The sequence below is a fragment of the Python bivittatus genome, unplaced genomic scaffold, assembly GCF_059951505.1.
Source record: "Python bivittatus isolate LINGU-HERP-01145 unplaced genomic scaffold, Pbiv_v1 ctg000700_np1212, whole genome shotgun sequence".
In the NCBI taxonomy this organism is placed as follows: domain Eukaryota; kingdom Metazoa; phylum Chordata; class Lepidosauria; order Squamata; family Pythonidae; genus Python; species Python bivittatus.
The window spans coordinates 100,362,874-100,388,371 of record NW_028277098.1 but is presented as its reverse complement, the minus strand read 5'-3'; the positions used below and the strand labels follow the sequence as shown (position 1 = coordinate 100,388,371).

General features: G+C 49.2%; 1 protein-coding gene across 1 annotated transcript in view; it reads left to right on the top strand.

Annotated features, from left to right (window-relative positions):
* The first annotated feature begins 611 nt into the window (after positions 1–611).
* The window catches only part of SLC2A4RG (SLC2A4 regulator), a 39,397-nt gene continuing 14,510 nt past the window's right edge, over positions 612–25,498 (top strand). The window contains exons 1-2 of the mRNA XM_088154133.1: positions 612–1,118; positions 6,204–6,382. Of these exons, the coding sequence (XP_088010259.1) occupies positions 753–1,118; positions 6,204–6,382 (545 nt within the window). The 5' untranslated portion in view covers positions 612–752. The remainder of the gene's footprint in view (positions 1,119–6,203; positions 6,383–25,498) is intronic.

Sequence of the window (25,498 nt, the reverse complement as noted above, 5' to 3'; positions counted from 1 at the left end):
GGCGCATGAAAGGATGCATTAAAAAAATTCAAAATTCGCATTGGAGCCGCCGGCGTTGGGCTTCCGCTCCGAGCAAACCAACCCCCCAGCGCATTCGGGGCTCCTTCAAACGAGCAGGGACCGCGCCTTCTGGTTCTTCAGCGCGCTGATTCCTGCCTCGCCTCCCCCGCGGCCGGCAGCCTCCGCCCGGCGGCCGCCCCGCCGAAGATGGCCGCTGGAGAGACCGGCTTTCCCCGCCCGAGCCGGGCCCGCCTCTCCGGCTTCAGCAGCGGCTCGGCAGCAAGGCGAAGCCGCAGCGGGACGGCGCTCCGCTTAGCCGCGCCGACCCGGAGGACGAGGACGAGGCGGCGGCGACGGCATCTGGCTAGGAGCTCGGCCGCTCGCCCTCCCCGCCTCCTCTCTTCCCTTGTTTGCAATTGGCAACGGCGGCCGGCCAATGGGCGCGCGAGCCGGCTCCGGGCAACGTTCCACTTCGGAATGTTGACACAGCGCCCCGGCCAATGGCGTGCGGCGAAGGCGGAACGGAGACGGTTTCCCCCCTTTTTTTTTGTAGCAACCCGGCAGCCGCCGCTCGCCCCAGCGCCGAGGGGGCGGGGGCGGGGGCAGGCGAGGGGGGCGTGGCCCGGCGGGGAGCGCCGCTCGCTGGAGGGAAAGTCTCGGCGGCGGCGGCGGCGGCTGCGGGGCTCACCCTGCACGGCTTCTGCCCCCGCTCCGGGGAAGGGGCTCGCCGCCCGCGCGCCCGGCCCCGCGCCATGGAGCCCAAGCCGCGGCTTTTCAAACGCGCTGCCTCCCCCGGCGGCAGGATTTGCTCCCCGCCGCCGGGCTTGACGTCAGCGGCCCCCTGCTGCCCTGACAGCAGCCCCCCGACCGCCGGCTTGTGCTGCGGGGTGGTCGCCGCCTGCAAGCCGCTCTCCTCCGCCTCGTCCCCCTCGCCCGCCTCGGCTTCTGCAGCCGGCGCGGCCGCCCGCAACGCCGTCTACACGGTGCTGGTGGAAGATCCGGCGTCGCTCCGGAGGAGATCCCGGCGCAGGAGCTGCGAGGACGGCGCCGGCCAGAGCCCCGCCGCGGTAGGCGGTGGCGGCGGCGGCGCCCGAAGCAAAGTCCAGCTTCTGGAGAAGGTAGAGCGGGTCCGGAGCCGGGCGGCGCGCGCCTCCCGCCCCGTCCGCCCGGGCTCCCGGCCTGGGCCGTCGGGTGGCCGAGGGGAGAAGGGGTGGGTGTGTCCCGTCCGGGCCTGCGGCGGCGCGCCGGCGAGAGAGCGGCGCTGACAGGCGGCGGCGGCCGCCTCGCCAAGTTGCCAAGCCCGGGCGGGCGCCTCGGCGGGCCCTTCTTCCGGGGGGCGAGGGCGAGGCGGCTGCGGGTGGCACGTGGGGGGGCGCAGGGCAGCGCAGCGCCGGAGCGGCTCGGGCACCGGCGGGCGGGGGCGAGAGCGGCGCGCGGGGGTTTCCCCTCCTGCTTGGCGGGGGCGGCAGGGCAGGGCAGCGTGGGGGGCTGCCGGTCGGGCATCATGCAGAGCCCCCCGCTCAGGACGGGCGCTGCAGGGCGGGGGCGGCGGGGCTCCTTCGCCCGGGCCCTCCTGCGCGCAGCCCGAGCGGAGCGGAGGCTTCCCCGTCCGCGGCTCCGCTCGGCCCGCGGCCGCTGCTTGGCCCGGGGCGCCCGCGCGTCTGTCTCGGAGCGGCGCCGCCGGCTCCCGCGCCTCTCCGCCCGGCCGTCCCGCGTCGGAAGCGACCCAAAGGGCGCCCGCCCGGCCCCGCTGGACGTTCCCCGTGGCGGCTCGGAGTCCCCGCCCCGCCCCGGCCGGGCGCTTGCCGGGAGAAGGCGCGGCGAGCGAGCGGGTCGGCCGGCCGGCGGAGTCGCGCCGCCCCGGACCCGGCCGGCGTTTTCCGCCGGGGCGGGCGCGCTGGCCTGGGCGGAAAAATGGCGCCCTCGCGGCGGCGGCGGCGGCGGCTTCGCTGCGAGGAAAAGTTTGACCGAAGGGAGGGGACTGCGAGGGGGCCGGGACTTGGCGGGCGGCCGCGGAGCCGCCTCTCGCTCCGCCCGGCGCCGCCCGGCTTGGCGGGGCGCGGGAGGCGCTGCGCCGGCGAGCCATCAATCACTCCCGGAGCGCGGCGCTGCCCGCGAGGAAGCCCGCCCGCCGGCCGGCCGGCCGACCGGCCCTGGGGTGGGTCCCCGGCTGGAGGACGCCGCCTGCCCGTGGGACTCGGGCGGGCTCTCACGTGCTCCGGGCGGGGCGTCGGGACGCGGCCCCGGCGGCCGGGCGCGGAAGGGGGCGCGGCGGCGCCGCTCCCCGAGGGCAGCGCCAGCTCCAGCCCGCGGCCGGGGAGAGACCGGCCGGCCGCCGGGAGCGTAGGCGCCAGCGCTCGCCCGCCCGCCCGCCGGGGCGGAGAACCCGGCTCTGGCGGGAGCCGCTCCGTCCCCGCGCCCGGGTGGCGCCCAGGCGGGGTGCTGGGTGGCCGTGCCGGGCGCGGCGCGGAGGGAACGCGGGGCAATCGTCGGGGTGCGCTTCCAGGCGCGCGTCTCCGGAAAGGGTTAGCCCCGGCTGGCTGGGGGCGCCGCTCTTTCTCCAAGGGGGCGCCTCCGGACCTGGGGGTGGCGGCGGACGCTTCCCAGCCCCAGCCCGCAGGGCAGATCCGAGCTCTCCCCCCGCGCGAGGGTCATGAGGACTAGAACCGTGCTCGCGCGGCGGCTTTAGTGGTTCTGCAAGCGGAGCTGGTGGGGAGGGTGGATGAGTCGCCTTTCCCGATTTGGAGCCTTCCAGAGGCAAATGGACGAAGCCCATTTTAGACTGAAGTAGTCCTGATTTAAAAAAAAAAAAACTCAAGCCAGAGGAGGATTCAGAACCGAACAGTTCATGTTTCATCGACAGCTTTTGAGGTCCTCTGCAAGAGCTGGGCCGACGGATTCTCTGCACTTGGAGGAGCAGGTTTTAGCTGGCTTCCAGCATGATCTCATTTGCAAGCCATCTCTCTTGTCAGGATGAGACCACAAACCAGGAAGGATAGGAATTGAGGGGGGGGCAAACATGCCTGACGTCTCTGGCCGAAAGGGTCAGGGCGACGACTTTGCAAGAGAGGGGAAGCTGATTGGCAGTGCCAATCATGACTGTGACCCTGGCTGCGGTAGGTAGCGGCAAAAGAGCAGGCTACACCTGTTGGATTTCTGCTGTTGTGCAGGGAGGGGCTACACCTGTTGGACTTCTGAACAGAGGCAGAAAGTGGCAGTCCTAACCCCAGAGTTCAGAGCTTGTCATCCCTTGAATCCAAGACAGATAGGTTTGGGTTCTACGGGTGTAGCTGCTTTGCAGGTGGGCTGTTTTCTTCTTCCAGGACAGGCAATGGCTCAGTTCCTCCCGGCTGCCTGGGCCAGGGTGGCGAGCAGGTGGGCTGTACCTGTTGCAGGTGACTGCAAACAAGGTCCAACCTCACCTTGGCATCGTTTTTCTCATTCTTTCTGCAAAGAGTAAACTCGGGCTGAGTTTGCGCAACACGCTTAACCCAATTCCTGGCATCATCCTTTTCCTGGGTTTGTACCATACCTTCGCTCCTAAAATAACCCCACAGGCCCAGTTCTTGTAAGATGCTAATCTGCATGAAACTCACCCGGATTAAAAGGAACCCATTTTACCTGTGGGGTGAATGCAGCTGCTGGGTCATCCCCCTGCCCGGGTTATGTGTCTTGCGTGAATGCTGACGTTGCGTTCCCTTGTTTGTCATTTATTTAAAGGGTGCTTGCTTGACACGTGTGCTTTTTAATAGCATTCAGAGCCCAGAATTAAAATAGACACAAAATGACGTCCTGCGTTGTGCTTGTCTCTTTTTCCCCTTGTTCCTCCGTGTTATTAGGCCTTCTGCACTGTGACCCTCAGCAGTACGTAGTTGGTGGGCGGTGGGGACTCGGCATGTGTTGAAATTCGTACATACATTAGCTGCCAAAGGCTGAGCAACAGCTTTAGGTCAGGGCTGCATGCCCCCCCAAACCATGAGTGTGTCCCCAGAGCCCCTCCAAAAGTTACCCTGAAATTTGCAGCTCTAGGACAAGAAAACATTTCAATTCATGGGTGCTAATTGAACTAGTCCAGCTAGATGGCAGCACTTAGTCAACCTTGGGAAGCTAAGCAGGGCCAGCCTGGGTTAGTACTTGGATGAGAGACCTACAGAGAATATCAGGAGCATGGAATCTTTGAGAAGTCAAAAAACTATTGGAGGAAGACAGTGGCCATCCCTTCCATATTGTGGCCAAGGAAATTCCACGGATATGTTACTGTTACCACTAGGAGTTGCTCTGAGGCTATCTCAGAAAAGCTAACCAGGGTTGGACTTGGTTAGTCCCTGGATAGGAGGCCACTAGGAGATTTCAAAGTGGGATGTCAACAAATCATCCTGTAAGAGTGACAGCAAACAACTTTTGTACTCTTGCCAAGAAAATGAGCTCAACTGAAGAGTGGCTTTTAAATTATAGCAGTATTCATTGATGCACCTTCCTCTGAGTTAAGCTTCAGTGTCAATGGAATTCAATTTTTGTCCTGGCCTTGCTTATTCAGGGGCATGCCAATTCCTGGCAGTCTTTCCTGTGGCTGTATGGAGCCCAGAAAAAAGGGACACCTCCCACTCTTTGGAGTGTAGCGTGCCCGGGCAGGCTGTGCGAAAGCATCTCAAGATTTCCGCACTCTTGAGCCATCTTTGGTGGAAGTTTGTCCAGCCCAACTGGTTGCAAGCTGCATTTTCGCAGCCTGGTGGGGAACACATTCTCGGAGCTGAAGAATTGCAGTCCATGTTTCAACACGCTTGCCGCTGCTGCAGAGGCTTTGCTGCCCTTCCAGAGTCTGAATTTCAGTTGGCGTTGGGGCGAGCGTGCGCACTGCCTCTGTGTACACCTGCTCTGTTTACCTAAGATAAAGGCAGGGACTTCGTAGCATTTTGGGAAAGTTTCACTGTTGGCCAGATTGGTTGGACTAAAAGCCCCACATGTTCCCCGTGGGGGTTGGAAATAAGGGGGCTTAGAAAACATCTGTTGGATTAGGAGTGAACAGGGTCCTGCCGCTAATGTCAGCATGGTGCAGTTCCCATGGCATTCAGGGCTGTGCTGGGTTTGGGGTAGCTATTGTGGGCTGGGGGTTTGAAGGGAAGGTAGGAGTTTATGCTGGGGGGAGAGACTGCTTGGTGTACAGCCCGTTTTGCTCCTTAATTCAGCAATGCCCACCCAAATGCGCATGGGCGCACGCGCACACACAGCCAAACATTTTGCAGTCATCCAGTGTGAGGACCACAGAATAGACCAGTGTTTCTCAACCTTGCCCACTTTAAGATGTATGGACTTCAACTCCCAGAATTCCCCAGCCAGCATGCCGGCTGGGGAATTCAGGAAGTTGAAGTCCACACGAATGTCGAGAAACCCTGGAATAGATGCTGACCTGCAGGCTGCAATGTTTGCATTCCTCCTCAGTGTGCAATAACACTGACAGGTGGAAATTGCCCATAGGAGAGTGATGGGTGGATGTTGTCAGGAGAGGCGTGCTTCGGGTCCCGTCCGTTAGAGAATGTCATCTTGTGGGGCCCAGGAAGAGAGCCTTTTCTGTCATGGCCCCTGCCTTATTGTTGCCCCTGTGAGGTAGCCCAGAGAAGAAGCACAACCAGGAGTAGTAGTTCTAACTTTATTGTAAGGTCATGTTAAAAGAATCTTGCAAGTCTGAAAGTATTTCCCCCCCTCCTTTCCTTTTACTCTCTGAAAAACTAGGGAGGGTCCCTTCTGAAATGTTTCCCACGCTTTCTCTCCTGCTGTGGGCTGAGATACCTTTTACACGCTGGTTGTCCTGTCTGTGGAAAGTCATTCCCACAAACCTATGGATTTCACCTAAGGAACATCATCCCCCTGGAGATCAGATTGGCCCCAACCCTGCTGGCTTTTGTAAAGTCTTTAACATGGCTGTGCCACTGGGCTGGGGTTCTGAATGTGTAGTGAAGCCTGCATGGTGGTGGTGTTAAGCGTAGATTGTTTTTTAGACCTCAGCTGTGGATTTTGTTACTCAGTTTATATGGTTTTATACGTTTTAAGATCGTACTTTGTTCTTTCTGTAGTTGGAAATGGTTGTAAACCGCCCAGAGTCATGCAATTGCGATGGCGGCTGTGTCCATTGAAATAATAAACAAGAAACGTTGCTGGATTTGAAAGGAACAGTGACTCAAAATGTCTTCAACTGCTTCTCGCAGAGCCCCAACCACTGTAACGGCAAGCCATTTCCAGCGGAATTGGAGCCTGCTAATGGCTACCCGAGGCTCACGTCCGATCCTTTGGTGCTGAAGCTGCCGGCGGAAGATGTGACGGCACTGCGACTCCTGGACGAGACCCCCTTGCACCACTCAGCCTACATCCCTGTGCCCCAGCAGAGGTATGACGCGTGGGACCGCCATTGGTGGTGGCAGTTTCTTATTTTGGTCTCGTCATGCATTTGCAGCACTTTTGGAGAGAAAATAACACAGTGGTTGTTGGTGCTGGTTGGAAACCTTTGGACTGGGTTAATGTGTTGGTCGTGGATACAGGAGGTTTTCCTTTAAAGCAGTGTTTCTCAACCTTGGCCACTTTAAGATGGGTGGACTTCAACTCCCAGAATTCCCCAGCCAGCATGTCTGGCTGGGGAATTCTGGGAGTTGAAGTCCACCCATCTTAAAGTGGCCAAGGTTGAGAAACAGCTTGAAAAAAAAGTTGCATGGCTGCAGTTGCTGTGTGAGAACATAGCTTCCTTGCCAAAGGACCCCCCCTTCCCCTCCCCACTGTGAGCCTTTGAATACCTACTGGCTACCCATTAGAGCAGCGTCTCCTCTAACATTTGCTACATCCACATTTTCAACCCTGGAAGGGCACAGGCCCAAAATGCTGCTGAGCTCAACCCGCCCCCACTGGACACTGTCCAGAGACATTGGATTGCAACGGCCGTAGTCCCTGTGATGAAGTCCACTTATAAAAGGCTGGCGGAACTGCACTTTCATAACATCAGCCGGACGATGCTGCAGCATGGACTGGATTGCAGCCTCGCGTTGCTTTTTGGGTTGAAAGATCTCCAGGAACAGAACAAGAAGGGCTGCTGGAGACGTTACGGGCAGTGAGGTTGCAAGGCGCAGTGAGGCTCAGCCAGCTGTGCGCTTTTCCACGGCATCCCCCAGTGAGAATTATTGGGCTTCTTTCAAGTGGGTTAGTAGGTAACCCTTTTACCCCATGGAGGCTTTTTTTCGAAAAGGAAAAAAAATCTGTTTTGGTATTTCTTCACGTATCTTGGAATTCCCCCGAATTTTGCAGTTCTCTTTTTTTCTTTTCTTTTCTTTTTTGCTTGGGTAAGGATCCAAACCGGCGGGGAGAATTGTCAGCTTTATATAAAGCGGGGAGGGGGGGTGCCCCCGCGCCCAGGATCATCTCCCCCTTCCCCCCACCCCCAAAGGCCTGGGTGAAAGCCAGGTGTGCATGACCCTTTGAAACGCCAGCAGAGTGGGGGCCATCTGGATTTCATGGGGGGATCTCACTCCAGAGAACAGATGCTGCAATAGAAAGGCGCACTTCTGGGGTCCTGATCGATGGCATTGTTTAATCGAAGGAACCTGGAGCGCACCAACCCTGCAGGATTGAATTGGCTGGGCAGATGTTATGGGAGACAGGTGGCCCTTCAAGGAACCGGCTCTATGCCATGGAGGACTTTATAGGAAGCAGTCAGCACCTTGAATCACACCTGGAAGCAAACCGGCAACCAGTGCAGCTCATGAAGCAGAGGTATTACGTGGGCACACCGAGGCATGCCTTTACCACTCGCGCAGCTGCATTCTGGACCAGTTGAAGCTTCTGGGTGGTCTTCAAGGGCAGCCCCACGTAGCGTGCATTGAAGTAGCCAAGCTGTGAGGTGACCAGGACATGAGTGTCTGTCTGAAGAAAAAGCCCTCCCCAGAAGAGGAATCTTTGTAGGTTACATTACTAGGTCGAGGCAATGCTGTCCTTAACCAGGACTGGCCCTCTGTGATGGAATTTGACTGAATTCACACAGCACATCAGACTAGGGTCCAGGAGGGTAAGGTTTTGTCTTGCCGTGTTGTGTGAAAAAGCCATCACGGTAAGCCATTGGGTGGTTTATTTGGAGGGGGGGCATTCCATGTCATATGAACAACCTGGATGTAGGGTTCACCGTGTTGTGTGAGCCGGTCTGCCTGTCCATGTCTTGGTGGTACGATGTGTTTCTCGCCCTGGATTTAGTAGCCCCATCCATGGCTGGCAATTGGTGTAGCCCTTTTAATGTAACCACAGTCACTTCTTACCTCTTCTTGCTTAGCATATTCTATATTGCCCTGATTTTTAAGTTGAACTCTACGCGGTCTGTCCTGTTCTTATCAAATCTAATTTTGCTTTTGGAAAACCTGGGTGTCGTGTGTAACCATGTAATTAGCTAGGTGACGTATTAATAATGGGTGCACCCAGATGAGATTTTAGTTTTGCACTTGCCTTGTTCCATTGAAGGAATTATTGGGAATGAAAGGACAATAACCTCTCTTTGGAGCACCCGTCTGTTTTCCAGTTTCTTAATTACTGCAAAATATGATGGAATAGTTGCACGGTGGCTTCTTGCTGAAATTTAAATAGCATCAGATATTTGACTGCTGTGCTGTCAAACTTTATTTAATTTAATTTAATTTAATTTAATTATTTATCTTATTTTCATGTATTACACTAAACTCTGGCTTAGTGCCGTGCACAGATTGAGTCACCATGATTTGTGAACTGAGGCCCAGGGTGGAGTGTGTTTTATGGAACCCACCAATGGTGGCTTATTAAAAAAAGCTTGGTTAAACAAACCACAAAGTTACGGCACTGTGGGTTTGCAGCACTGATTTCAGCGCAGGTGAAGGTTTTGTTCTGCTGTGGTTCTTATTCTTAAGGGGTTTCGTATGCTGCTCTGAATGTTTCAAACTGTTTTATTGTATTCCAGGTAGACCGCCAAGAGCCTTTAAGATCGTGGCAGGGCAGAAATAAATGCATCTTAACAGATTTAAAAATTTTAAATCTATCCAGTCTTAGCAGACCCAAGATACTGTAGCATAGTTTGGTTGCTCGAAAAACCAGAAACTGTTGTAAATGAAAGGGGGATGAAAGGAACCTGCTAGGCTGTAAAACGGGACATAAACTTCCGCATGATCAAGAAAGAATGGAAATGCTTAGATTAGCATTAAAAGCATTAAAAGTTGGACAGTTGGGTAGCCTTTGTGATAAATAGCGTTGTGATTTTTCATCACGCATCGTAAGCAGACTGCAGTCTTCTGTACGTTTTAGGCAGCTACAGTGAAATTGGCTGAAGGACACTAGTTATTTGTATTTTATCAGAGTAAACAGTATGATTCAGAAAAAAATTTGCACAGTTGTCTTATTTCTCTCACGCCTCTCCAGCGATGCTTTTGCTTTTGATTTGGGCCTTTTGCTTCCAAAAAGTCCAGATCAGCCCCAATTCAGTCTGGGTTTTGCAGCACTGAAGAGATCTTTTTCCTACAGCAATGCTTGGGTGATGAATTTCAGCATTACCACCTGGGTAGAGGAGTAGGTACAATACTGTTTTCAAACAGTGCTTTTCCTTCATCATCCCCCCCCCTCCCCAATTTGTCAAAACCTTCCTCTTTTTCCATTGAGAAACCTGAAGAAGATAAAAACTCTGGTCCGGAATTGGAAAAAAATGCGCTCTGAGTGTTTTGTCTTCCCCTGCAAAAGTTCAAAATTGTGTATCTGCGTATTACAGATAATACGGGCCGTGGGGGGAATAGAGATGGAGAGGGGCTCAAAAGAAGAAAAAAAAGATTGAGAGTGGCTCCTTTGAGGGTTAATAAACTAGGATCTGCTTGGCTTAGAACGTCACCATTGCGTCACACTGTCTTTTGGTGCAAAGATGAACTGCTTGTCTTCATAAATTAGAGCAGTGTTTCTCAACGTTGGGAATTTTCAGATGTGTGGACTTCAACTCCCAGAATTCCCCAGCCAGCCATGTTGAAGTCCACACATCTGAAAGTTCCCAACGTTGAGAAACGCTGGATTAGGGAGATCGGCTGGAAAGTGAGTAGGTAAACTTGGGTTGAAATCGGAGCCCCCCAGGCATTGGCAATGTCAGATAAGAGGGATCTGGGCATAATGGAAAATGGTTAGATTGCTGCTTTGCCATTATCGGTGAGATCGGTTGAGAACTGGTAGCACGGATACCCCCTGCCTGTGGAAATGCGGTTGCTTTGAGCTTAATCGGTTTAGAAAAGACCTGTGGAAGGACGTCACGCCATTCCTCCCCTAGTTTTTGTCTGATTTTTGGATTTATTCCCTTCTCCATCCGGTCTTTTCTGGGCTCGGCCCTTAAGATTTGCTGAGAAGCCAATAAGGGAGGTGGGTTTTTCCTTTCCCCCTCTGTAAGTTTGTGTTTTTTGAATGCAGGGTCAGCTTCCTTTGGGGAAATACATAATCGTCGTGTGGGGTTTGCTCTGCTAAGGGGCTTGAGCCCTTATTCCAGATGTCTTGGAAATACCTGCCAGGCTGGTGCGGAAGGCCACGTGTCCGATGTGTAGGTTTAATGGATGAAATGGGACGATCTCCTGCATTCTGAATGCTGCCCGGGGTATGCTGTGGCAGGAGATTAATGCAGCCAGCAGCCTCTGGATGGCTGCCTGTTCGGGGGACAGGTGAATCAAACCGAAAAGAGTGCCAAAGGTGGCTGGAGTAAAGTTGCAAAGTACAGAATCCAACTTTCCTGCTGCAGGATTCTTGAAGCTGCTTGAACTGTGGCGAGATTGCATCGGAGGGAACTGGCGCAGAGGGGCTGTTGGTTCTTTTTTTTTTTTATTAATTATTTTTTATTATTGAGAGGAAGGGAAAAAAACACATAGGAAGTGGTTTAACAAAAAAGTGAAAGAAATACCACAAAGGAAAGAAACGTGTTAAAATGTCATTATAACAGTCGACAATTACAATTCTATATCTACTTATCTAATGCAAATATTATTCAAGGACATATATATTTCTAATGTTTGTTCTTATTATGAGGCCCCCGACTGGTGGTGAACAATGAAAAACCAGATATAAAAACAATTAATCAGAAAAAATGCAGCGATTAACCTTAAAGCAGTGTTTCTCAACCTTGGTAACTTTACGTTGCATGGACTTCAATTCCCAGAATTCCCCAGCCAGCATGCTGGCTGGGGAATTCTGGGAGTTGAAGTCCACACATCTTAAAGTTGCCAAGGTTGAGAAACATTGACCTAAAGGAAATAACCCACGCCCAGCATTACACCCAGCACCCTCCAAAAGGAGCCACCACTCACTGGGGGAAGAGCCAGATCTTCACGACCTGCTTGAAGAACCAGATAGAACCAGATTCAACTTTCTGTGGGCAGGTGCTGCGACAGAGAAGGTAAGCTTCATGGGTCCCATCTGACGACACTGCTTAATGGCTGGGACCTTGAGCATGCCAACTCTGTCTGAATGGATAGGATGGGTCGAAACCATGGGAGACAGGTGGTCCCTCAGGTAGCCTGGCCCCTTGCCATCGGTGCACCTGGAAGCAAACTGGCAACCGGTGCAACTCACAAAGCAGAGGTGTTACGTGGGCATGACATGGCATGCCAATCATTGCTCTGTCACTGCATTTTGGGCCAGCTGCAACTTCTGACTGATCTTCAAGGGCAGCCCCATGTAGAGTGTATTGCAGTAGTATAATCATGAGGTGACCAAGGCTTGTGTGATTATGAGGAGGGCCTCCCAGTCCAGAAATGAGTGAGCTTCACAAATCAGGGTCTTTGGACTTGTTCTCCTATCAGCACTGACAGGAACTGGCCATGGAGGAAGGAGAACCACCACAAAATAGGGCCCCCACAGTTCTATGGAGTCAGTCCAGTAGGATAACATGATTGATGGTGTTGAAAGTGGCTGAGAGATCAAGGAGTAGCAGAATGGTTGTACTGTCCCCATCCCACACCTGCCACAGCATACCCATAAATGCAATCAGGGCTGTTTTGGTCCCATGCCCAGACTTGAAATCTGATTGGAAGGGGTCTGGATAGTCCGTTTCCTCCAGGGCCTTCTGAAGTTGCCGCCTAACCACCTTCTCAACAACCTTCCCTGGAAAGGAGAAAATTGACCAGAACCATTGGATCCAGCAATGCCTTCTTGATGAGGGGACGTCCCACCTCCTCCTCCAAGGCAGGTGGAACCACTTCCCTTTCAAAGAAGCCATCACCACCACATGGATCCAGCCCCATGTCACCCCCAGGAGACCTTCAGCAGCCAGGAGAAGCTGGGGTCTAACCAAGAGGGGTTTGGGTTAACAGTCTCAAGGGCCCTGTCCATTTTTTCAGGAATCATAAACTCTCTCCAGAACCTCTCCTCCATCACCTTCACTGGGCTTGTGCATTCAGAATCCAAATCTGAACAACTTCATCTGCTGGATGCCTAGAATATTTTTCATGGTGGCCCAAAAGACGGTCCTGTGGGCCACCCTTCCCCAGCAAGTGGGTCACCTTGAGAAAGGAGTTGGACGGCTTACTGTGGATGCGATAAGGGCAGAAAAACAACTGTTTTGCTGCTGTTAGCCCCATGGTGTAATTCCTAATTTGGGGTAGGTGAGATTTGGTCTTCGTCTTCCTCCAATGGGGTCTCGTGCCGTTTCCTCTCCTGGAGCTCCTCGGAGAACCATGGAGCACCTCAAGATCCATGCACCGCGAGAAACTGCATAGGAGTGATCTGATCCAAGGCCCTTGTCACCTGCCCAGGCCAGGCTGAGTGTGTACAACCAATACCTGCGCCCTTCTTCCCCATCACGCCTTACTAGACTGTTCTGTCCATTAGTGGTTATTTTCAAGCGATTCTAGGCTTGATTCCAAATCTTGGGGTCTTACGGTAAACGTTAAGGGAGAGCCAGAATTGAGTGATATAATAAACGAAGCTTTCTTTGAGGCATTAGCATCTCTTCCGCCCACTGGAAGAAATAATATCAAGCAAGTTGGAAGCGTTGAAGCTGAAACTTGGGGGAAGTTAAATATTGGGCTAGAGCAGTATTTCTCAACCTTGGCAGCTTGAAGATGTGTGGACTTTAGCTCCCAGAATTCCCCAGCCAGCATGGGGGAATTCTGGGAGTTGAAGTCCACACAGCTTAAAGTTGCTAAGGTTGAGAAACACTCTGTTAGAGACTTGCAGCCGATGTGCTGCAAGGACAAGACGTGGGGGTAAATGTCCAGGGTCTTCAGTGGTAGGGAGTGCAAGACCCTCCCGACTCCACCGGGGCCGGCTCACTGCATTTTGCAGCAAATAAACCAACCTCCCGTCCGAAGTCTTTTGGAAGTCTGCTGTTGGTCTGTGGCTCGCACCAAATGCGCTGCACACCGGCAAGCCACGTCACACAGTCCTCTCCGCCGGGGAAGCACCAGGCTAAAAATAAGCCATCAGTCGGGAAGGCAATTATGCGTGTTTAATCTTCTTAGATTACAAGCGTGAAGGCGCTGCCATAAAGTCCGATCCGCCTGACATGAAGTGGCACAAAAGGACTTCCTTTGCTCCGGAGAAATGAAGTTGGGAGCGATCGAGGAAGTGTCGCCTTGTGGAAAGAAAAACTATTTGCCGCTGTGTGGTAAATAGGAACCTCTTTGAGGGTGCAATTCTCTTCCTGTTGTGGAGACAGGGAATCCCCAGAATCCCCCACCAGCTAGGGAATTCTGGGAGTTGAAGGCCCAGCCTGTCTGGAGGGGCTCCAGGTGGAGAAGGCTGGTCTAGGATTGGCACCTCTCATGCACCAGGGCTGTGTGTTGGGTGGCGGATACACAACGTTGTTTGGGTTTCCGTCGGAGAGGAACGGGGATGGCACCACTCGGCTGCGGTTCGCTTGCTCTGGCTGGCGGGAGGCCGATGGAGATCCTTTGGAGAGCGCCAGGAGAGACACATAATTGGCCAAAGTGGTGTGCGTGCGAAGCGTGAATTTATTTCATTGGCGTTTTATCCAACCCTTCCTTCAAGGAGCTTAACTGCCATGCACCACAACCCTATGAGGTAGCTTCATGGAGAAACAGCCCCAGTGTGAAAAAATTGAATTTGGATACCCATGATCTTCATTACGGTTGTTCCGTAGAGATATAGATATTAGAGCAGTGTTTCTCAACCTTGGCGGCTTTAAGACGTGTGGACTTCGACTCACAGAATTCCCCACCCAGCATGGCTGGCTGGGGAATTCTGGGAGTTGAAGTCCACACATCTTAAAGCCGCCAAGGTTGAGAAACACTGATCTAGAGATATAAAGATAGAGAGAGATACATATTTAAATCACATATTAATCTCCAGGTCGAGAAATGCTGGCAGTATTAGCAAAATCCTGGCGCCAGTTGATTGGTTCCTCCTTCCCCTTTCGGGTTTTATTTGCAAAGCCTCTGAGTTCATGTCGCGCATCTCCGGAAGACGCTCTTTGAAACGTACTCCCGTTCTGAACGGGCGGTGACTTTGGGCAGCCTTCCCCAAGCTGCGCGGGCCAAAAGCTTGGGACTACGCTTCCCATGCTGCGGGGCAGGCTCGTTTCTTCTATGAGGACCCGAACCTCAGGAACGGGATGAGCAGAGCCTGGGGGTGAAGGAATTGCATTTGGTTGGGCAGGGGGAAAATGCAATTAGACAATGTCAGCTTTCTAAAGGTTGCATTACAAATGAATGGCCAGGGACTAGGAACTTGAAGCCCAAGAGCCATCGGATGGCTTTAGATGGGGAGAAAATGGCTTTTTCGGAGCATCTGCGTTGTCTGTTAGAGAAGGAAAAGTCCCCGCGAATTTAAGGAGCCAGGGAGGTGAATGGGACGGGAGTAGTTTTGTCCATGGTCAGAAGCAACCGCAGAGAGGCAAAATATAGAATCAGAGAATTCTAGAGTTGGACGGGAGCCCAAAGGTCATCTAGTCCAACCCTTTGCAACGTTCAAAAAAACCAGTGAAACCTGAAAAAGGCATGTTCGCCGGTGCGAAAAGAACAAACTTCCCAATGTTCTTGGTGCTGACTTCATTGCTGGATGGAGAGTCCGGCCCAAGGCGTGCTAGAGGCTCTTAGAAGATGAACGGGGAAGCCAACCCCTTGTCTTGGCTGTTTGTTTGTTGAGTTTTTCTGCTTGGCACAGGCGGCCTTCACTGTTGCTTCCCCGGGTCTGGCGTCGTGTGGGTGTGTTCACAGGGGCTTTGCGTGCCCATCCTCCCTTTCTACGGCAGCGCGTGTGCGTCTCGTGAGGATTTGGGGCGGGTGGGCCGGGGGGCTCTCGCCACCTGTGCGACTGGCAGGAGGCAAGTATTTAATTAAGAGCAGGTTCATCTTTGGGAAGATGAAAAGGCAGATTGCTCCTTGTCTTCCTTGGAGGAAGGCAGGGTGGGGTTGTGGGATTCTGTACGACGTGGAGGAGGAGGTGGAAGAGGCCTTGACTTTTTTTGGCTCAAAGGAAGGGGCCTTTCCTGGGGAGTGTGTGGGTGGGGAAGCTGGTCCGGACCCAGCTTCAGATCATCCCACTTTATTTCCGTGGACTTTGCTGCTGTGCTAACAGAAGGTGCACTTTGGGGCTGCTAATTAATGCTCGAAAAAGATCCAGAGAAATCTGGTAACCCCTTTTCCGACGAATCAATTCTATGATTCTTTTCATAGAATCGATTTGTCGGAAAAGAGGCTATCAGATTTCTCTGGATCTTTTGCCACCGTGGACTAACGTGGTTCTCCTTCTGTGAGATGTGCAAATAATACTTGGATTCACTTCCCATTTCGGTCTGGAAAATATACTTACTGAGTTCACACAACTCACTCAACCCAGGTTACCTGCCTGCAATTGCTGTGCATGCTTAACAGTTTGAGAGAAGGGCTGGGTTCCCACGATGGACTGTGTAACAAAACTACCAAGGCTCCTTTTAATCCAGGACCTCAATAAATGTAATAACCCCCAGTCTTTTGCAGCTTCAAACAGCCTTGCAAGCTTGCAGGCGACGTCTTTGTTTCCTTCCCCCAAATCTCTGGATTTTTAATGGCTTTGTAGCCGCTGAACAGAACCCTGTGCTTAGCTCTAAGCCCTGGTCAGCAACTATATGAGGGCTGATTTGAGAAAATGGAAGATAGGACAACTCTCGGCTTTGACACCTTTAGTGACGTACAGAGTCCTGCCGTATCTCTGGCTCCCTCTTCCCGTCATTAAAGGTGTCTGAATCGAGCAGGAAAATTGCAGGCGATTCAGACGTTGGCTTGATAATTTGGCCTTAGCATTCATTCCTTCATTTTGTGGGGTTTTGAAAGAGCTTTCTTTACGCTTGAGCTCAAGCAGGTCGCAGCACCTACTTGAGTTCGGCTGCGCTCCAAAAGGATCAAGCAGGGTTCGACTTGGTCAGAACTTGGAAGGGAGACCACTAGGAGATCCAAAAGATCCGATAGCATGGAAAGTGGGGAAAATGAAGAAAGTGGGGAAAAAAAAATATCTGAAGAAGGCAGTGGCAAGCCGCTTCTGTATTGCTGCTAAGAAGACTACCTGGATGGGTCCACCAAGGCACCAGAAATAGAACCTTTCCCTACTTTTATCTTCAGCACAAAGGTGTGGTTGTGGTGTTAAGCAAGGACTACCTGTACTGTCCAGAGTTGTTTGACTGGGGCGATATATAAAGTCTGTACGTATCTATGCATGTGCGTGTATATATACAGTATATATGTATGTGTGTGTACACACATTTCTCATCGCAACAGCACCACTGAACAGTTGTGCAAAAATGCATTAAAGGCTATCAAAATCTTTAGTGATGGTCAGTGATCAATGCACCAAGTTACGTATTCAAGGTGTATCAAAAAGATCCTACTTTGCCTTGCTTTCTGAATTGTTTCTTTGATTCCAAGCAGGTGAAATGGCTGGAAGCATGGCTGACCTGGGCGACAGTGGCCATCTTTCAGATGATCCTAACCCTAACCCTAACCCTCACTCTGTTCCAGATCAGAGATTAGCTTAAACCTGCTTTCTCCAGCCTGGCAGAGTCCAAACCCCATAATTAGCCATCCGTGGGGTTTCTGGTTAAAGAAATTCTAGTTTTGAAATCTGATAAAATCCTCAGCAAATGGGGGGGGGGGAGTGGAGGGGGCAAGAAGCCTGGGCAAGCAGGATCTGTTTGAACCTCCGAATTGGAGGGCGTCTGTTGGCCCCTTTCCTCGTTAACCAGTTTTATTAAAAGGAACACGATTTTGTGAAATTGGTTAGTGGGGAAAGGGGCTACCAGACGCCTCCATATTTTTGCACTGTAGACTAATGTGGCTTTCCTCCTACAATGTCTACAGTGTGAGCCTCAGTGCACTGTCTGGGGCTGTTGATTAGCCAAAAAAAAAAAATATCTCCCATGTTAAACAGAAGCCAGGTAACTCGCTTGTCCCGCACTGCAGGGTGGGTGTTACCTTTCAGAGGCCTAGACTTTGACACCCCTCCGTTTCTGTAGGTTTCTCTAAAAACTGTTTTCAGATTTAGAGGCCGGTGCTCACCCAGCAGTCCTGCAGCTCTGAGCCTTAAAAGAAAATCTAATAACCACAAATAGAAGCTGATCTCAGACCGAATCTTTCTGTACATTCCTTAAATGAAAAGCTCTTTTGATTTAATGGCTGCTGCAGTTGAACGACCAGCACCGTTCTAACTGTGGGCGTGAGTTTTTCCATTTTCTGCCCGCCGCCCGGACCTCGGCAGCCTCTTTCCCCTTCCCCTTCCCCTGTCTGCATCTGGGACTCCTGGAGCCCCGGCTTAGAGGGCAGGGGAAGAAAAGTTGGGGTTTCTCCCTTGTTTGGAAGGGCCTTAGAAAGTTTGCAGAAGTCTGCCGCAGATTTAGCACCAGGGCGTCCCTCCCACCAGCAACGGCCTTTCCATTGGCTGGCCCGGCCGGGCGGAGGAGCCTCCAGGCCATTATCTGCATCCGCTCTTGGGTGTTTCGAGGCAGCTGACCACGCCTGCCTGCTGGAGATTTTTTTTTCTGTCGCAGGAGCCTCGGGGTGGATGCTTTCAGGCTTCGTGCAAGGCGGGCGAGATTTAGTTCGCCTGCTGGGGAGAATAGGCGTGCGTGTGTTTTGGCACGCATGTGCCTGCCGCATTGTTTTAAAAAAACTAAGAACGGTGTGCCCAGGCTGGGCAGCTTGGGTGCCAAGCCGAGCAGAATTCCGTAAACAGCATAAATCACTCAGAACCGCCTGCATAATTGCACAATTGAGTTTGCTTTGTTTGGGTTTCTCTCTTTGCCCCCCTCCCAAGCTGCGCGCTCACATTTTTACTCGCTCTGCGCTCCCTGGCTGGAGTGATCGGCGGCTGGGCGGCCTTTCCCCAAAGTGGGGAGCTGCGGAAGTGGGGAGGGCGCCAGCCACATCTGGGCAGAATTGCCACCAAAGGTTGCTGCCTTGACGGGACAGCTGGAGGGATCTCAGCTTCCGGCTGTCATCTTCGTAGGACACCAAGGCAGGGCCTCTGCCATCTCAGAGGGGCAGCCGGGTCAGAGTTGAGCAGGAGTCTAAGGTCCTACTTTTGGACCCGCCTAAGACGTCTGTTTTTATGCAGGCTAATTTGAATTCGGTGGCCGTGCCAAAGTTGGTGGCCACAGTTCCAAGCAATCTTTCCTTTTGGCTTCTAACAGAGCCCGCATATTAGGGTAATGGTGAGGACTAGATTAAGAGATTCAGTCTTTATTACAGTCCCAGGAGGGCTATCAACTTGCTGCTGCTTCTCTCTCTCCCTCATTTTTATTAAATATTTTTTAAAAAGGAAGGTGAAAATTAATACGATTTTGAAAAAGAAATCAAAGAGAAAGCTAAAAGTGCAAGAAAGGAAAAAAAGTAAAAGAAAAATAGAAAAGAAAGAAAAAAGATACCAAGAAGTAGCTTCCAATCTTCTTTACAGCAGTTGTAAGTACAATTATAAATTTACCTCTTGCTCTATGGTTACAACGTAACTCTCTTCTTTCTATAATTATCCTGTCTGATCATCAAAACCATAAATTGTAAGTTCATTTTTCTCATTCACACAAAAAGTCTATACGGGTAGTCCTCGCTTAATGATCATTCCTTTAATGACAGCTCGAAGTTATGACGGTCTTGGAAAGGGTGCTCTACGGCCCATAAAGCACTTCCAGCCATTGTAAAACATTGCGCTGCCCTCCGCTACTCCCGTGGTCATGTGGCCGCATTTTGGGTGCTTTGCAACTGGCTCGCACTTATGACCGGTTGCTAAGTGCCCCGCGATCATGTGATCGCCATTTGCAATCTTCTCTGCCACCTTCCCCAGAAAGTCAGTGCAGGAAAGATTGCAAGCGGAGGGAAACCTCCTGGTGGTGTGTAGGAATGGAGCTCAAATCCTGAAGATTTGAGCCCTGTTCCTCCAGCCCCATGAAGGATTTCCCCTCCATCCACGGAGGGGAGGGCAAAAACCCTTCAAGGGGCTTTAGGAACATTTGAGAGTGAGAAGGCTGCCTGCCGGGAGGATTTCAGCTCTGTGTGCAGCTGAAATCCTTCAGCAGACAGTTCTTCTGCTCCAGGAGATCGCTTAACAACCGCAAGCACAGTCACGTGTGCGTCTCGCTTAACGACCACTTCACTCACAATCGAGATTCTGGTCCCAATTGTGGTTGTTAGGTGAGGACTACCTGTAAGGAGTTTCCAATCAGCAATAAACGTAGATATTGTCTTTTCTCAGATCAGAGAAGTCAATTTAGTCTTCTCAGCAAGTCCCATCATCTTTACCAACCATTCCTCCCTTGTGGGTAGTGCTGAATCTTTCCATCTTTGTGCATGCGATAAGCTCACTGCGGTTATCATATACAAAAACAAATTTCCATAACTTTTTTCCAACAGTTTGTCCATCAATCCAAAAAGAAAAACTTCTGGTCTCACTCATCTTTAAAATCCTCTGAATCAGTGTATGCATTTGAATCCAGAATTTTCTAGCTTTTTCACACATCCACCAAGCATGATAAAATGTCCCTTCTTCTTGTTCACATTTCCAACATAAATTTGAAGTGCCTTGATACATTTTAGACAATTTCTCTGGTACATCGTTTTATTACCACATAGTGCAAATTTCAATGCTTTCAACCACGTATTTTCACATTGTTCCATCTATATATTATAACCAAACATTTTAGCCTACTTTATCCTACATTCTTTCACTTGTTCTTCTTCTGTTTCAAATTTCAATAAAAGTTTATCCATTATAGCCATTACATGTTCACCATTGGTACACAGTTCTATTTCAAAATCAGTCTTACAATGTTCAATACCATAAACTCTTTCGTCTACTTTAAAACTTTCTGATAACCGTAAATAAGAAAACCATTGGCAACTGTATCCTTCTGCCCCCAGTTGCTCTCTTGATTTTATTTTGTATTCCCCTTGGCAAAATTCTACCGTCTCACAATAAGTTAGCCATTTGTATTTGCCTATTATTTCTCATGGTTAGAGAGCATCACTGAAGCAATGAGCATGAAACTGAGCAAACTCCGGGAGGCAGTGAAGGACAGGAAGGCCTGACGCGATGTGGCTCATGGGGTCACGAAGAGTTGGACACGGCTTAACGACTGAACAACAACAATGATTTCTCATCTATAAAATGCTTCTTGTGCTGAGAGTCACAAATGTGTTTTTGGACACAATATGGGTTTGTATCTATTCCATATTCTCCATATGGCACGTCTAACATAATGATTTTTTAAATCCACATTAATCTTGACTTTATCTTACCACAAATATCCATGCCACCCAAATCTCAAGTCATGTCCTTCTAACTCCGAGAGCCTTCTATTTCTCAGCAGCACCCACTCTTTCACCCAAATCAAACAGCAAGCTGCAAAATACAACTTCAAATCAGGTAAACCCAAGCCTCCTCTTTCTTTTGCATCTTGTAACACCTTCTCTTTAACTTGTGGTTTTTTCCCCCTGGCACACAAATATAGATATATTTTTCTGCCACTGTTTAAATGCTGCACCGGTTGTCAAAACCGATATTGTCTGAAACAAAAACATCATTCTAGGCAAGACATTGATTTTTGTCACAGAAATTCTCCCCAGCAATGATAGTTGTAATTTCTCCCATCTTAACATATCTTTTTTAACTTCATTCCATGTCTTAACATAGTTATTTTGAAATAATATACAGTTCATATTTGTCGAAGTGATACCCAGATATTTTACCTTCTTCTCAATCTTAAAACCCCTTTTATTCATCAATTCTGTTTGATCTTCTATTTTCACATTTTTGTTAACATCTTCATCTTCTGTTTATTAATCTTGAAACCTGCTGATCCACCAAATTCTTTTAATTTGCCCATTAATGTTTCAATTCCCCTTAAAGAATCTTCCAGAACCAACACCAGGTCATCTGCAAAAGCTCTTAACTTATACGTTTCTTTTTAAATCTTAATTCCCACAATCCTCTCATCTTGTCTTATATCTCTGTTCAGTATTTCAAGAACCAAAATGAACAGAAGAGGGGACATAGAGCATCCCTGTCTTGTTCCTTTTGTATCTCACATGGTTTTGTTAGATCTCCATTAACAATTATTTGTGCTTTCTATGAAATGTAAACCAATCTTACCCATTTTATAAAGTTCTCTCCAAAATTCATATCTTCTAAAACCTTGAACAAGAAAGCCGAGTTCAAACTTTCAAAGACTTCTCTGCATCTAAGATCAATGCGGCTTATTTTTCATTACTTTGCTCCAAATATTCCAAAATGCCCAGCACATTTCTAATAATGTCGTTTAACTGTCTTTTAGGTAAAAACCCACATTGATCCTCATCAATACATTTTTGCAAAATTATTTTCAGTCCATCATCCAGAATCGCCGTGAACAACTTGTAGTTATTATTCAGTAATGATATTGGCCTGTAGTTTCTCGTTAAAGTCAAATCTTGTCTGTCTTTGGGTATTAGTGCTATCTTGGCCATTTCCCAACTCTCTGGCATCTTTCCCCCTGTAAAATGGAATTCATCGTGTTTTGCAAAGGTTGTAAAAGTCCATCCTCAAAACATTTATAATAAGAACCTGATAATCCATCTGGTCCAGACACCTTTCCCAGTTTAATCTTTTTATAGCTTCAGAAACTTCCCTTATTGTTATAGGTCCATTCAGAATCTCTCTCTGTTCCTCTGTAATCCTCAGTAAATTTTGTTTCTTTAGCTATTCATCTATTTTTTCTAGAGAGATGTCACTTCCCTTTAGACAAATTGGAATAATATTGATGAAATGCTTTTTCATCAATATTATTAATCCACATTGTCCATTATTACAGTTATTACAGTATCTCCCTCTTGTAATCTATCTTTCTTTCTTTCTTTCTTTCTTTCTTTCTTTCTTTCTTTCTTTCTTTCTAATTTATATGCTAGTCACTTCTCTGGTTTATTTGCAAACTCAATTTTTTTTTGCTTTACATAATTCATTTTTATTTCCATTTCTCTTACTGTTAACATAAATAATTGTCATTGTAAAAGCTTAATTTGTTGAGAAATACTTATCTTCTCTGGAAATTTCTTTAATTCTTCTTTTCTCTTTATTTCACCCAAGGTAGCTTGGGTTTTCTCTTGACTCTTCTTTTTAAGTTCATTATTATGTTGTATAAAATAACCCCTAATAAGACCTTTACTTGCATCCCAAACCATTCTTAAATCACTATCTTTACCTAAATTAATTTCAAAAAATTCTTTTAATTTCTTGTTACAATCCTCCACTATTGCTTCTTTCTGTAGCAACATTTCATTCCATCTCCATCTAAAAGAATTAGATTTTCTTTTATAAACCAAACTCACAGGATTATGATCCAAAAAAGTCTTTGATAATACCTCTATTTTAGAAACTGTAGTAGCCAAGTTCTTTGAAGTCCAGATCATGTCTGCAACTTGCTTCTTAAAAAGAAAAACAAAATAATTTGCCAGAGGTTGAATTTTGCCCTGGGTATGACCCTCGGTAGTTTTTGTACTTTGCAGGTGGTGTGTTTGTGTGTAGGTATAACTTTGTACGCATCACATTGTTGTCCTGCAAAGGTAAGGATTATTAAAATGGTTGCCTCTCTTTAATGGGATTATTAGTTTATTACCATGACTGTTGTTGTTAGAGTTTCCCAAGTGCTGACAGCAAAGACTTGGCAGATTACTTAAAAAAACAAATAAACAGTGTTCTCAGGGTGGAGAATGAAGTCACATATGCTGAATTGCAAGATAATCTTCCTTTCTCACAGGGTTAGCAGGCGAAGCAAACGTCTTCTGCCGTTCCAACTGTACAGCAAAGAGTCGTTGTGTGTTCTCCTGCTTCTGGCTGCAACATCTCCTGTTCAGTGTAGGTCTACCTTGAAGGGTGGACACAAGGCTGATTAAATTGCCTTGGTGCTGGATCCCAAGTAGAACCTAGCCCTGCCTCGCAATGGCACCGATTAACCCCACCGTTGTGCTTTGCAGCCGCTGGGGTGATTGATCAGCTGGACCGCTTCTGAATTTGTCTGTTGGGGGAATGGAGCCGTCCAGCTGGAGAATGCAGGCAAGGTTAAAACTCTGTATTACTGCACCGTGTGGGGCAGCCTTATCTCCCTCCCCCTTCCTTCTGCAGGCATCCTATCTCATGGATACAGGCTAGGGCTTGTTTTGAAATCCAGGCTAGTAATTATTAGCGGGGGAAAAGAAGGGGATAAAGAACAAAATGCAGGCTGTTCTGCACTATAGATGGATTCATTGCCTCCCAGGCAATTTGGGGCTCTACATTCAGAGGAGTTCTACACCCACAACTCTGTACAGTGACAGGGTTTTGGTGTGTCCTTTGGCCCAATGGAAGAAAAGAGAAGAAGAGGATGACCAGCAGCAAGATGGATGGACTCAGTTACAGCGATGATGGGGCACCGTTGGGAGACCTAAAGGACTAGGTTGGGGATTGGGGAAGGTCTAGCTTTGTGGTCACTAAGAATCGACACCAGCTTGATGGCACATACTCCATCCATCCATCTGGCACAAATCAGAGAGAATTGCAGACTTGAAAGGATCATCGAGTGCAGTGTTTCTTAAACCTTTTGCTCTCAGGACCCTTCCCACTTTTAAAAATTATGGAGGATCCCAGAAGAGCCTTTGTTTGTACAGGTTACATTTATTGATACTTAACTGTATTAAAAATTAAAATGGATGCATTTGTAGAATATTTATTTATTGAATCATGTAAAAATAATATTAAACCCATTAGGTACTAACATAAATACAACATTTTTCATGGAAAAAACCCTATATTTTTTAACAGATAAAAAACAATAATGAGAAGAGTGACTATTTTAATTTCTTTTGCAAATATCTTCAATATTTGGCAACTAATTTTGATTTTGTGGACCCCTGAAAGGGTCTTGGGGGGGGACCCCCAGGGGTCCTTGGACCAGACTTTAAGAAACACTGATCTAGTTCAACCTTCTGCAGTGGTCAGGAAAACCAATTACTCCATCCTCAAGAGGTGGCTATTCATCTTCTTAATGCCTCCAGAGATGCACAGTCACAAACTGACTTTCTGAGAGATTGGCCCAGATCCTGTGCTGGTGTCCTGGAGTAAAATTGTGGGTCAGCAATAACTTTGCTTTGACCTTGGACTATGTGGCACATTCTTCACGGTGCACTGGGACCACAGTTCCCTTCTCAGGCAATGCATTGCAACAGACATCCCCTTGGAGATCTGCATCGGTCCCACTGCCTGCCTTCAGGCCATTGTTAAAAATTTTGCTGGTTCTCCAAGTGGGGGCTTGGTGGTTTGGGCTGATCCTTTTAGTGATGAAGGTGGGTTTGTTTTTATTTTGTGAAACAGCCCAGAATTGTTTGGAGTTGGGTGGCCTAGAAATGTGATAGATGATTGATTGATAGACAGACAGACAAATAGATACACTGTAGATAGATCCGTCTGTCCATCCATCCATCCATCCATCCATCCATCCATCCATCCAAGCATGGCCTTCAAGAATTGCAACATTGATTGATTATGTGCCATCAAGTTGCTGTTAGCATAGTTAGATTTCTCCATAGTAATTTGTCCCTTACCTGGTCCTTCAGCTCTTCAAACAGCACCCCCATCGCCATCGTAACTGAGTCCATCCTCCTTGCTGCTGGTCATCCTCTTCTTCTCTTTCCTTCCACCTTTCCCAGCATTAGAGCCTTTTCCAAAGAATTGGGTCTTTGGATTGATTGATTGACATGGCATCAAGTCAGTGTCGACTCTTAGTGACCACATAGGTAGATTTTCTCCATAATAATCTGTCCCCAACCTGGTCCTTCAGATCTTCCAACACTGCCCCCATCACCACTGTAACTAAGTCCTTCCACCTTGCTACCAGTTGTCCTCCTCTCTTCCATCTTTCCCAGCATTATGGACTTCTATAATTGCAATTTTATATCACAGGGTTTGTGCTGATTTAATGTATGTAATGTAATGTATATATATCTGACAGAAGTGAAGATGATGCACAGATGTGTGTGAAAGTGATCTGGCAACAGAACAAAAC